A 14,285-nucleotide genomic window follows, 5' to 3' on the forward strand; every position below is an offset into this window, starting at 1 on the left:
CTAACTCATTTTTTATGAAAAAGTATTGTTTTCCTTCATCTGGGGAGGGAGGTAGAATGCTGCATTATGTCCCTCATTCTGAAAGACCCTTTCTCCTGTGTTTAGTTTTCAACATGCTTCATTTATCAAATCAATTTTTCAACCATAAATGCTGCACTAAAGTTGTTTTTGTTGATTTTAAGAATGTTTATCTCTCTAAGGAATGTCTGAGGTTGTCGGGATCTACCAAACTCCCCTGCAGCCTGGTGTTTTTAGCTGAAGCTAGTCTGCCTTCCTGTAAAATCTACTTAAGATTCAACGGGGGAAAAACTGAACACTGTGAGTTAATATGCTTTCACTTCACTTAAGCTTCATTTTAACGTCAAACACCCACAAAAGGGGGTTCTGCAAAGTATGACTGTCGTGTGTGTGTAATGTTAATAACTAAATTAAATACACGACCATGACTGGATTCAATCATCTTTATTAGCCTATCAGTGTTACATTTTTACATAATATCTAGTTGACTTCTCAAAGGGGATCTATTTTAGTACATCATGTTAAGAATAAAAAGCCGAGTCAGCTGGCTAAACCTATCATTTTTAATCTCCTCAGAACAAGGCAAGCTAGAAAGTCAATCACTTTACACAGATTTAAGAGTAGTGTTCCAAAATAAAATGACTAGGGAGCTGCTACATTTTAAAGCAGGGAAAGAAAAATGTTCATTTTGTCTTTTCTATCTTCCAGCAAATTATACTTTCAATTTAACAGCAACAATGATATCGTAAAAAATGCTCCGCTTTTTAAATTTCTGAACTTCAATACAAATTAAAATAAGTAGTATTGGAGTCTTTTAGGAGACAAAACCCTACCTGCATCAGCGTGGCGGAGCTTCCTTATCGATAGCCAGGTCCCGGTTGGGTATAGCCCTGACCAAAGGGAGGACGGTTACGTGCATAAGGGTTCGGCCCGCTGGGAGGGGGGGTGGTCATGGTACTTCCAGGGGGTGGGGTAAAACCGGGTCTTGGCTGATAAGCCCCAGGTTGGCTTGGAGCCATTCCAGGTTGTGAGGCAGGGGCCACCGTGTAATTAGCAGGCTGAGACGCTTGGGAAGTGTAAGTTTGGGGAGGGTAAGTGCTGGCCTGGTACTGCTGTGGAGGTTGAGCAGGCAGTTGCTGTGGCTGACCAGAAAAGGCAGGAGCTGGTGCCTGCGCAGGTGGTGGCTGGCCATATCCCTGGAACTGCTGAGGTGGCTGAGGCCCAGGTTGCTGGCTATAGTTTGCTGCTGTAAAGGCAAAATAAACAACCTATTATGTAAAGTGCTAACTTTAACAAACTTCTACGTAACGAAGGGGTAGAGTTCATCGTATATTATTTCAAAACTAAATAGGTAATATATTTAAACCTTTTCTTAAATTGACAACATGACACATATTACAACTGCTTCTAGACTATAGAATGCCTTAGGGCAAAAACCTTGTCCCAGCGTAATTCCTAGTACAGAACAGGTGCTCAAGTGACAAATGCATAACTGTTACACTGTGCTGGCTAGGAGAGTCACACCGGCTAGAGCAGAGCAGTTCTTAACCTGGTCTTGAGGGCGGGCTCTATACTCGTCCAAAATAAAGACATTTTGCAGAGAATGAATGATTGTAAGTGGAACAATTAATACATCTTATTTCACTAGTGAGGTGCTTTAAGGTTGTTCTTATCTATAAAAATTAGAGGTTGTTCATATGTATAAAAATTAGGCCACTTAAAATTAAACCCTCAGTACCCATTTTCAAAATCTTTCATTTCTTTTAGACTTGGTATCTGATACTTCTACTTTCATAATAATTCAAAGTGTTGATTTAACAGTAACAGTAACAGTATAACACATAAAAAGCAAACCATTCTGCCCCGCAAAATCAATGTCCAAAGTCATTATGTAATAGGTTGCAAAAAATTTTTTAAAGAAAAAGTCTGCTTCACTGGAATGAATCTCTACCATGAAACACACCTGCAGCTACTTGCAATGAAACCTCTCCATTGACTGGAATCCTGTCAGCATTAAACACCAGATACAATAGAAAATTATTAAAATATGAACAACCCTGTATTTAGATAAAAAAATAAAAGGATTGAATAAATAAATTTGAGTATATTCTGAACTCACCTTGAACCTGGGTTCAAAATTTACTCATGAAAGAAACTTTTTGGACATAAAATCCATGGACAGAACCAGACAACGTTACAGAGGGAGCTGTCAACAGGGTCAAAGATGGCCCAATGCAGCACTGCCACGTAACAGCCCCCGAGCAGTCAGTCCTCTGTGGACGAGCTCCAGCGTCCACAAAATTCAGGCTAGGACGACTCAGGGGAATCCCTATCTCCAAAGTCAATGAAACTCAAGCTAAAATGACTAAGGGGATCAGAAACACAAAGATAATAATTTAGAGAAAATAGAGTGAGGACCCTGACTAGGATCATCAAGAGTACACATAATTTTTCTAAATAAATCAAATACAGGAACCATTTCATTTAAGACTGATCAATTTAGGATAAAATCTTGATTGCCATACAATTTCCCCCTATCCTCTACATAAAAAATCATAACTCCTTTTTTTTACTTTAAGATCTCAGAGACACAGGGGGATTCGGCAGCTAGGCTGCCAAGTGTCTCTTCAATTCACAACACAACATTGGTTTGAACTGCTTCCATTTTAACCAGGTAACTGAAACTCCTTTGGAAACAGCATCTTGAGGCAATCAAATCTGTAATTATTGCTCGGTTAAAGAAATCACCCTAGGGATGCCACTTCATTAGCAGCAGGCTACCAGTCTTGACCACTGCGCAGCAATTCTCCTAGGGTGTCCATGTAGTCTCCCTCCTACCTCTATTACAGGGAGTCACAGGTCCACCAGCCTAGTCCTTCTCATGACACAAATCTGCCAAGCCCAGGTCGAGGTTGGCGGATGCCGCGTGGTAAGTAGCACCTAACTGTAACACCAGAGCTGGGTTCTGGTTCAGCTCTCCCACGTAATGGCTGTGCATCCTTGGACATGTCAGTCGTTGACCCTGACAGGATCCTCACGGGATGGGGACCCAATCAGTGGTACCAGACCCTGGTAGCTCATTAAAATGGCCTGCAAGGCTCTTTTTTGACCAAAGCCTATCCTATTCCTGGAGCTCTACTGGCATAGGGGGTTACATGCTGGCTGCTAACCAAAGGGTCAGCAGTTTGAAACCACCAGTCAATCTGCAGGAGCAAGACGAGGCTTTCTACTCCTGTAAAGAGTTAAGAGTCTCAGAAACTCAGAGGGGTAGTTCTACTCTGCCCTACAGAGTCCCTGAATGCAACTGGTAAACAGTGCGGTGGGTTCCTACTCCTGACCAAATTGAAAAGTCTATGAGTAGGGTCCATGTTAACTTCAGAAGGCTCTCCAGCTGATTCTTAAGCACCTCTGGTTAGATGACTACGTCTTTTCTACAAACGATGATACTGACACTCTAGACCAGGCGTCCTCAAACTGCAGCCCGCTGAGGACATTTATCCGGCCCACTGGGTGTTTTTGCCCCATTTCGTTTTTAACTTCAAAATAAGATATGAACAGTGTGCATAGGAATTTGATAGTTTTTTTTTAAACTATAGTCCGACCCTCCAAAGGGTCTGAGGGACAGTGAACTGGCCCCTGTTTAAAAAGTTTGAGGACCTCTGGTTTAAACAAAAGGAGAACTAAGCTTAGATTTGCTAAAGTATTTTAGATAATTCTACTTTCATGATATCCCAACATACTTTTGGGAGACTAAAAAACGTAAGTAGCTTAATTTTGTCTATTACATAACACCTTTCCATGTATAAGTTTAGTGTTTCAGCAGATACTAAGAGCACACTACTGTCTATCACAAGAGTTACACACATAAGGGGGGGGGGAATCTTGCATTGTTTGTAGTCTAAGTCACTTAAAAGGTATGCGGATTACACCAACGAGACAGGTTTGCAAGTTCATAACTACAAAGGGGATCATTTGCTAGTTTTCTGTCCACTGAGAAACTTATAGGCTGACTGGCAATAAAAATTTCTAGAAGCTCTGTAAAAAGTATAAAAGTAAAATAGGTAACATTTTGCCCACTAAAAAAGTTAATCCTTTCTCCGATAACGTACACACCACAAAGAACTATGAGAAAGAGCTTCAAGTGAATGAGCATAGAAACAGCTCAAAGACCACAAGCCGAGTCCCTGGGACCATCTGCTCACCTGAATACTGAACACCGTACTGCTGTGGAGGCTGCGGTGGGGCCTGCTGCGGCTGCTGAGGGCCATAGCTGGCCTGCTGCTGGTACTGTTGGTACATCTGACCTAAAACACACAATCACACACACACACAAAAGAAAAAGGGGCCAAAACCTTGAGGGAGAGGTTTTACAGGTACATGTACATTCTCTCTCCAACCCCCAACACATACACACACAAAGCATGACCTCTCTGTGGTGGGCTCACTGCAGAGAACACATGCCAACTGGCAGTGGGCACATGACTACTTCCCACATGCCAACTGGCAGTGGGCACATGACTACTTCCCACACACTAACACTAGTAGCTACCACCTCATAACCACCGCCAGAAAAGCAAGTTTTCACACCTGAACTACTAACAGATAAACACTGAAAACAATTCTGCGTCTAGTAAAAATCAAGCAGCAAAATAAAAACTCTGAGACAAGGAATCAATACCGTTAGTGGTTTTGGATCTTTTCCAAAGCACTACACCAATCAACTACATCATTTGGACTTGAATTTGTTATCGAACAATAGGACCCTTTGAGTAAGAATGAATTACATACTATTCTTTCACTTCAGAGCTCAAAATAACCGTCCAGGGTTTGATAAGTGTTGGCTTTAAAAATACGTCTGTCACCTGCTTGCCCTAACAAAACATGGCATCGGATAAAGCGCAATGGTTCCGCGCTGTGCTTTTAAATTGCAGACCTGCTAACCCTGGAGAGGGTTAGAATAATCTGAAGTCAGTGGACCACGGCTCCTATGGAGAAATGTTCTAAACATCTGCAGCTACTACTTTACAAAAAGTAAGATTTATTGCTTGTCATTATCATCTCTCCTTTCCAATTATTCTAACAACTGGAAAGAAAGCTACTGCCATCATCGTTTGCCAGAGGTGCCTACGGAGCATGTGAAGCGAGGCTAGTGGAAAGTGTTATGTGTATGCCGTTTGCATCTTGGAATGTGGCACGCTTCAGTGCCACCGGATTTCCAAAATCAAGTCAGAGAAAAAATGTAAACCCTTAACTTTTCATCTACATTGGATTAAACAATATGCAATACTAAATTTTAATTTTTCTCAAATGTGACTATTTGAAGTACTGTATTTCTTTTACCTTCAAAATGGTAATCTATTGATTGAAGTCACATCTTCTTCACTGCATATTTTTCAAGCTGTATGTTTTAACATAAGCTAAAAGTGGGTTTTGGCGAAGCACAATTAATATCAGTTGGAAGAAATTACAATGCACACCAAGCAATGGTCATCACGTGCCTCTGGTCACAGGTAGTACTTGGTTGCTGGAGGACAGGTAGGTGGGAGACGTTTCACTTTGTGCCATCTTTTAAATTTTACATATTTTAAAAATGGATTCATTTAAAATGAAACTTTGATATAATAAACTGAGATATTACTAGTAGAATTACATTCCATTCTTTTGTTAAGTGAACAGCAAACATCTGGTAAAATTACCTTGCCAGCTCTCATTCCCTCTGCGAACACTAAACACTACTTTAAAAGAGGATGTTCCAACAGTCTGTAGTTCACCTGGCAGAGCTGTTCATTTTACTCCTCTATTTCAACTCCTTTCTGCTTCAGGGAAAGTTTGTCCCGTCCTGGAAAGTTGCATCTCAGGACAAGCAAAGTGGCTAAAGCTGCTGAGAGGAGTGAAAAAACCCCAAACCTACTGCCATCAAGTTGCTTCCGACTCAAGAGGCTGAAGTTCCAAGCACAAGGTCACATGCTAGTTCCTAATGACTAATACTCAACTCAGGAGATCGCACTGAAAGCTTATCACAAGAGGATAGGCCCACATTCTAAGTTACCAGTTCATTTTAGGCTGTGATATGTATTTTTCCCATCTCCTTGATAGGCACAACTAGAGCACCACCTGGTGTCTGTCTTTATGTGAAATGGGTAGCTAATGTGCTCGGGCCCTCAACCCCCTTCAACACCAGCCATTTATCCTTCTATCGGTGATAAATACTGAGCTTTCAAGTTACGTATCACTCAGGATTAAAGGTATTCTCTTGACCCCAAAAATTTAGCCTGACACTCAATTTGCAGTGAGAATTTATCGGAACCTAGAAAGACTAAATTACTCAAAGTTCTATTTACTTAGAGAACAGCTTGACTTAAAATACACTGCTTTTTCTATAAATGAAATGCCTTATTGCTAACAGCGCAAAAATATAAAGAGCTATTAATCTTCCCCAGACATGGTGTGCTAGTTATCTACGTACATAAACTTTTCTGTAAGTTGGTCGCTATTGAATATTTTTAATTACAAAAATAATACACAGGGGGTGGTGGCACTGTGGGTCAAGTGTTGAGCCAGCCACAAGTTCAACAGTTCAAACCCACCAGCTGCTCGGAGAACTGTGAAGCTGTCTGCTCCGACACGGAGTTCCACTCCCAGAAACCTGCAGGCAGTTCTATCAGGAGTCGGAACCGATCCCCGGATAATGGGTTTGGTTCTGGTTTTTGGTTTGGGGCAGAGGAGCGATAGAAAAGTATAGAAAACAACATCCAAGCATAAGCAAAATGAAGGGTGATGTCCTCTTTTCAATTCCACTCCCTCCCCACAAGTCACTACTTGGTATGAATTCTTCCTGATCCCTGTATCATTTTCATTCAAATAAACACTCTTTAGGTTTCTCTTTTGATAACTGGAAGCCCAGTGACACATTCTACTTATTCTTTTAACCTCCAATTATACCATGTCAGTAAATCAACAGCTTTCACAGCTCTGTTCAAGCCACAAATGCATACATACACTGTGCACCATTCCCAACGGTGCTCCAAAGGCCCTGGCACGAAGCTCTTTCCCCACCAGTGCGCTAAGCTCTAGTTTACCTTCCATCTGACCTGCTTGTGTCTGCGCTCCTGTGTATGGTGGCTGCTGTGACTGAACTCCTGGTGGGTGAGCCGCTGAGGAAGAGGAAGCAATGCTGTCAGGCGTTCCCGAGCGGTCTTCGGCAGGAGCACTAGGTGGCCCTGGGGGGGTCATGAAAAGTCAAATTTAGTGCCTAATACAATGTCACTCCCTTAACGAGCCCGACAAGATTTGTTTAAAAGGCAGAAACTACAAATCCAAGTACTGTAGAATAAGCAGCTTTGTAAGCGTGGGTACTCTCAGGAACCCCCTCAGTGGCAGGGTGGCACCAACAGTTAAGCCCTCAACAACCACCCAAAAGACTGGCCAGTGTGAAGTCACTTTGCGCACCCCTTGGGAGACAAGACAAGCCTGGCCATCTTGCTTTTACAGAGCAGTTCGTTCCACACAAGGGGCCCTCAACTCAACTGCAATGAACAGCATGCCATTTATTTTCGCATTTGCTCCAGGATTTAAGGGATCTATAGCTACAACTAGAATGCTGTGAGCCTAACCTCACCTGCAAAAACCAACAGTCCTCCACACAATGCTAAGAGCCTACGCCCGCCTAAGAAATACATTTTATTTATCAACCAAAAGTATCATTTCATTCCACTGTCCAGAAATCGCGTTTAATCCAAGTATTTCTCATGGCTGCTCTTTGCGCATGTCCAAACTTTGCCCCCTCACCCCACCTACTGATCTGACCTCCCTGTTGTACTGTAAGCTAGTATGCTTCCTCCATCCGCTCATCTTCATCCCCGCTACCCCTGCTCCATGTTCACACATTTAAACATAAGTGAAATCCTTAAACCCAGTTATAATTCCACATCTAGCAAGTCTTCTGAGTCAATATATACTATTTCTTACCTTCTATACGTTAGACTTACGATCCTTACCAGTTTGTACCTTGCATTTCTTACACGCCTCATCTTCCCTTAAACTTCAAGCACCTATGAGCAGTACCCTTTCTGATTCTTTGGGCCTGCTCACAAGGCCTAGGATTCTAACAGACACACTGAAACTCCACTCAGTCGATTCCAACTTAGAGCAATCCCAACTGGTATCTGCTGCTATTGATCTTTCCAGGAGGGGACAGCCTCATCTTAATGTCAGCAGCCAAATGCCTATGCTACAGTCCACCAGAGAGCAACAGAAAACTTCTCCTACAATAACGAACCAACTCAATGGTGAGAGTCCAGTACAGCAGCAGTCAAAAGAGACATTCTAAAGATGATCCAAATGTAAATTTTTAACCTCAACTATTGACACCTCTACTTGGTGCTTCCTGAAGCCTTAAATATTACATGGGTAGAATATTAACTCATTGTTCAGTTGCTCTAAAATTTTTTATTTTCATGTATCATTTGATTGCTATCTTTTCTGTGTCAAAAACATGTCATACACAAATATTCTTTAGAATTTCATTCTCTTCAGTGAGTAATCTCACAACAATCTCTCAAAGAAAAACAAAACAAACATATCAAACCTTTTATTTTCTCAATCACACCTAATAACAACAGTAATAGTAAATTAGCCAGTAAACCCTCTCATGAGTAACAATTAAAAATCTGGACAAAACTCAAAACAAAACAAAACAACCCGAAACAAACCAAGCAACTAAACTCAGTGGATCAATGAAGTCCAGCAAATGTCGGCAGAAGCCTGAAGTTTTCCCAATGAATTTGTAGTGGGTAAGAATTGAAGCCGAGCCTCTGCACACCATTAGCAGAAAATCAGCGTTAGTGATTTTACCTGGCATAGCTGGAACCCTTTAACACGAGAAAGGTGCAGCAGTGAGACCCACAATCTGAGCACACACTGCCCAGCTCTCCAGCAAAGCCAGCGGCAGGTCACCCTGTGTCAGCGTGTATCCCAGATCACTTCAGCAACCAAAGCAGCTACCAGACCTGAGCGCGCTGCTCAGAGCTCAGCGGCCACGTAACACAGGGCAGACAAGGTAGCCCGAATTCACACAGGTCTATCCTCCCATAGAAAATCACATAACCAATCCTCAAAAGAACCCCAAGGCTCTCCACCATATTAACCTCAATAGTAAGTTTTCAGCCAAAGGGAAAGCAGGACCCATATAACTCATCAGGGAAAAAGGCTACTATAAATACTTTCAATTACAGGAAAATTTAACCCGGATGAGTATAAGATTAAGGAATCTCAAACAAAAAATGGATGTTATAACAAGAATCAAAGGGTTAGCTCTAGAGCAAAAAGTGTAATAAATGAAATGAAGCACACACTAGAAAGGTCCAAAAGCAGATAAAAGGTGAAAAGAACTAGTAAATCTAAAGATAAATCAATATATAATAGAGAAATCATCCACTCTAATAGAGAAGAAGAAAATGAATAAAGACCTGTGGGACACTATCAAGCTCTTTCCCAGCATGGGGGGGGGGGTGGGGTGCTGAAAATGATGACCGAAATATAAAAATAACCTATCACAGCACTGCTGTTGCTTTAAGGTTAAAAAAAATTCTTGTAAAAGTACGTTCAACCCCCCCCCAGTATCTGAACCACATTTTAGTTTCAATTCCAATTTCTCTTAATTTAAGATCAGAAAAGATAATTCCTATCAAGTGTATATTATGAAAATAATTCTAATTCTATTTTTCACAAAACATATCGGGACCACAAGTGCCTATCTCTTAGAGGGGAGAGTGCTATGTGCTATGGACTGGGCGAGGGTACAAAAATCCTGCTGGGGTGCTGGGAACATGTACATCCTGATCTACTTGATGTTTAGAAAGGTGCCCACCCATAAAAAAGGACTGCACGGAACACGTGAGCCTTACAAAGGTCACATCTAAGAGAGCCCTCAGTTAAAGGAGGAACCGACGGAAGCACAAGTGATGGGATGGGACGGGATGAACAAGGCAGACTAACCAAACCGACTTACCTGAAACCTGATCATCTGTTAAGCCAAATGCTGACATGACATTTTTGTTGATTTCATCTTGGTTTTTCAAGGGATCAAAAGCCGACATACTTGCTGCCATAACTTGCGTAGACTGTTTTCCAGAAGAATCAGAAGCAGCAGGTTTTTCCTCTCTACCATCCACAGCATCTAGAAATAGGAGGAATAACAAGGAGAACACAGAGTACCTGTTATCATTGTACATGTGCACTCCCCATCACTCTGAGGGAAGAGGTGTGCCGAGCCCATCATCCTACATGTGCACTCCCCATCACTGAGGGAAGAGGTGGACCGAGCCCATCATCCTACATGTGCACTCCATGTCACTCTGAGGGAAGAGGTGGGCCGAGCCCATCATCCTACATGTGCACTCCATGTCACTCTGAGGGAAGAGGTGGGCCGAGCCCATCATTCTACATGTGCACTCCATGTCACTGTGAGGGAAGAGGTGTGCCGAGCCCATCATCCTACATGTGCACTCCCCGTCACTCTGAGGGAAGAGGTGGGCCGAGCCCATCATTCTACATGTGCACTCCATGTCACTGTGAGGGAAGAGGTGTGCCGAGCCCATCATCCTACATGTGCACTCCCCGTCACTCTGAGGGAAGAGGTGGGCAGAGCCCATCATCCTACATGTGCAATCCCCGTCACTCTGAGGAAAGAGGTGGGCAGAGCCCATCATCCTACATGTGCACTCCATGTCACTCTGAGGGAAGAGGTGGGCCGAGCCCATCTTTCTATATGTGCACTCCATGTCACTGAGGGAAGGTGGGCCGAGCCCATCATCCTACATGTGCACTCCATGTCACTCTGAGGGAAGAGGTGGGCCGAGCCCATCATTCTACATGTGCACTCCATGTCACTGTGAGGGAAGAGGTGGGCCGGGCCCATCATCCTACATGTGCACTCCATGTCACTCTGAGGGAAGAGGTGGGCCGAGCCCATAATTCTACATGTGCACTCCCCGTCACTCTGAGGGAAGAGGTGGGCCGAGCCCATCATCCTACATGTGCACTCCCCGTAACTCTGAGGGAAGAGGTGGGCCGAGCCCATCATCCTACATGTGCAATCCCCGTCACTCTGAGGGAAGAGGTGGGCCGAGCCCAAGCCCCATCACGTCACGTGCATACAAAGGCTGGAAAATGCGTAAGGATGCCCTGACAAAGCGGACCAGGGAAAACAGGGCAAGCTGACTGGCAATGGCTATGACGAGGAGCCTCGGGGCAGCAGCAACTACGAAGACGGTGCCAGAGCAGACAGTGTTCCATCTGTTGTAGGTGGATGTGCTGAGTCAGAACTAGGCCAAGCCCAGTAGATGCAGACTCATCACAAAGAGGGTACTTCACCAAGGGGATTCAGGAACACCACAGTCAACCGGGTACCGGTACGTGCAGGAAAGAAGCCTCCCCATGGCCCTGATCAACAATCAGGCCCGGGACTATAGCCAAGAACGCCGGGAGAGACAGGAACGAGAAAGAGCACCACTGACAGCGCCAACCTCTTCAAACTGAAGAGGCGTTTACGGGAAAATAAGACCCACAGGGGAGAGAAGAAGTCAGGACACAGTAAACACATGCCCACCGTTTTCAGGAATATTGGTGGCAGGTCCTGGTTCACCAGGGGGTTCCAAGCTATCCAATAATCGATTCACTTTATTTCGAAGTTCTATCAGTTCTCGACGGAGGTATTTCACCTGGCTTGATTCAAGGGGCCGTGGTTGACCATTAACTGGAATAAAAGGAATAATTTGATTAAAATCAGATGTCTTTGAAATACATGTATATGCAGAACAATGCTGTATGGAAAAATAAGCTTCCTATAAAAAGTGCAAACAAGATACCAACTGATAGCCCCTGAACACTAACTTCAAGGAAAGGATTACTGATTGCTAAATAAATTACTTCCATCGACATTTCTGGATGCCAGATCATACTAGAATTTAGCTATAATGAAACGTGATTTAATTATTTGAACCAAATTTCAGCTGACTAAAAAAAAAGCAAGAGACGAAAAACAGTGACCCAAATCTCTACATGCAAATTCAAAACAAGTGATCAAAAACTAAACTAAAATGCTTTAAGCACAAAGTCCTGAAGTGCCTCATAATGAAGGGCATCTATGTGATAAAGGTTTAGAGCGATTGTTTGATTGTTAAACATGCTCCAAGTGGCAAATTACTAACAGGAGTACACGGTATACTTCCAGAAGACAGTTCATGAGTATTTTACACACTCCCTTTTTAAGCGTAAGGACGTTGAATGAAATCTTCTACCTACATAAATGACTGACTGTGCTGGGCCGACTGCTTTTCTCCCCACACGAGACTAGGAGAAGCAGCTCCTCAGATGCTACGGGACGGACGGGCCTCAGTGCTGCTACACGCCGGCTGGGCATTCTCAGGGAGGCTGTTTGCTTGTTAACATCAGACAAGACTAAGATGGCTCCAGTCATGCCAGAACTCACAAAAAGTAGGAACATCCCATCACTGATTGCCGCTACTCTATCAATTACAGCTTTGGCCTCATTCCACTTTTCTCACTTTAATAAGACTTACTAAGACAGCCAATCAGGTCCTATGTGCATAAATGTAGGATACAGCCCAGGAGTGGAGCCTAGATTATTACATTTGGGTGAAATTTGATTGCACCATATATCTCCCACCAAGTGATCCTCCACAGGTCTGGGTTAAGGGAAGATATGGATAAGATTCACCTGTGAACAGGTCACCCTACAATGCCATATGCTGCGTATAAAATGAGCCCACTGACAAGCAGGCGGTGCGATCTCATCACCAGCGAAAGAACCAGGAGTGCAGTGTATCCTCCAGTCCAGTCCCAGAATCTGGCTCAACCCTGCCTGACCTCTGGACTGAACTGTACCCACTGCTGCATGAAACATGCCCTCACCTTCCTGACCTCATGGGGTACTGCAACAATTCTCAGAGCCCAGACACGGGGGAGTGGGCAAAGGAGCAACGATCACCTTGCAGGAGTTGCAGGTTTAGAGCTTTTTCAATTTCCAACTTCTTGGGACTAGTTTGGTATTAATTCTTCCACAAGAAATCATCACCACAGAAGACAGCTGTGATACCAGAGAACAACTGAGTCATAGTAAACGACTGGCAGCAGCAGCACCACCAAAAAACACAGAGCCAGGGCGGTGACCCTCCCTGCCCACAGGCCAGGGAAGCCGAGTGCCTTTGGGGCAGGATGCTGGCTGATGGAGTGGGGTACCTCCAGGCACTTAATTGGGAGAGGAGCACAAACTGAGTGCCTTCAGATCTGAGGTCTATAGAGCCACACCCTTTATACACTTACTGGCAGCCGAGCTGAGCGTTGAAACCCTGCACAGACAGGACAGAGGGCAATGGTCACATGGCTGTGAAGCCAAAGACCAGAGAGACCTGCCTATGAGCGCTGCTGAGAAGATGCTGCTATGTCTGAGCAACCATCTGCTGTGCTTTCTTTGTAACCTATTCATTTCCTGAATAACCCCCCCAAAGTATGAGTGCTATCTGAGTTCTTGTGGCCATTACATTGACTAGTCTGCTGGGGGAGGGGCAGTTGGTGTAGATATGGTAGGGTCAGATTGTAACATTGGTAAAGCAGGACACCAGCAGACACCATTGATAAAATTCATAACCTGGCGAAATAGCCACATGGCAGCCCAAAACCATATACTCTAGCTTGCCGTGCATTCTTTCCAAAAATCAGGACTTTTTAAAAACGCCGTGGGAGGCGGGAAAAATTGTTCAAAAGCGGGATGTCTGGTCACCTTAGGTGGGCTAAGTCTGACCTCAGATTCATAGAAATGGACCTTGAGAAAAGTCGGATGGTCCGACGTCAGCCCTTTGCCGCTGACATTCTTTTTGCATCATTGCTTAGCTCATCATCCTCCAGTCACCTTGCTAGATAAGTATTTGACTATAAATGTCCCTCCAAAGACAACTCTAATGTATTCTAGAAGCCTTGCCATGCAGAAGTCACTCTAGGACACTTTCTAACTCCTAATGTTTCCCTTTGACTTGTATTATATACAACATGTCTTTATTTCAAAGTATGAAAGTTTAAGTAATCTTTTTTTGTCCAAGGGTGTCTACTGAGGCCATTTACTTCAGTGGAATTTACTAAGAGATATATAGTCAATTTGAATAAACATTGTATTCACTCCTGACTGCTGTTCAATAAAATCAAGCTGGTTACCTGACTTCCAATTTTTTCTACGTTTAATAAATTTGAGC

General features: G+C 43.5%; 1 protein-coding gene across 2 annotated transcripts in view; it reads right to left on the reverse strand.

The window, feature by feature from the left end:
- Nucleotides 1-447: 447 nt before the first annotated feature.
- TFG (trafficking from ER to golgi regulator) overlaps nucleotides 448-14,285 on the reverse strand; it is a 32,386-nt gene continuing 18,548 nt past the window's right edge. Inside the window, exons 4-8 of one of the 2 annotated variants that reach the window (XM_075542618.1) lie at nucleotides 11,627-11,773; nucleotides 10,028-10,195; nucleotides 7,110-7,238; nucleotides 4,221-4,322; nucleotides 448-1,264 (exon numbers count right to left, since the gene is read on the reverse strand). In XM_075542618.1, coding sequence (XP_075398733.1) covers nucleotides 876-1,264; nucleotides 4,221-4,322; nucleotides 7,110-7,238; nucleotides 10,028-10,195; nucleotides 11,627-11,773 — 935 coding nt within the window. In that variant the 3' untranslated portion in view covers nucleotides 448-875. Of the gene's footprint in view, nucleotides 1,265-4,220; nucleotides 4,323-7,097; nucleotides 7,239-10,027; nucleotides 10,196-11,626; nucleotides 11,774-14,285 lie in introns of both variants that reach the window. The other variant, XM_075542617.1, reaches the window with a different exon arrangement.

Source organism: Tenrec ecaudatus, chromosome 2 (genome assembly GCF_050624435.1).
Source record: "Tenrec ecaudatus isolate mTenEca1 chromosome 2, mTenEca1.hap1, whole genome shotgun sequence".
Taxonomy (NCBI): domain Eukaryota; kingdom Metazoa; phylum Chordata; class Mammalia; order Afrosoricida; family Tenrecidae; genus Tenrec; species Tenrec ecaudatus.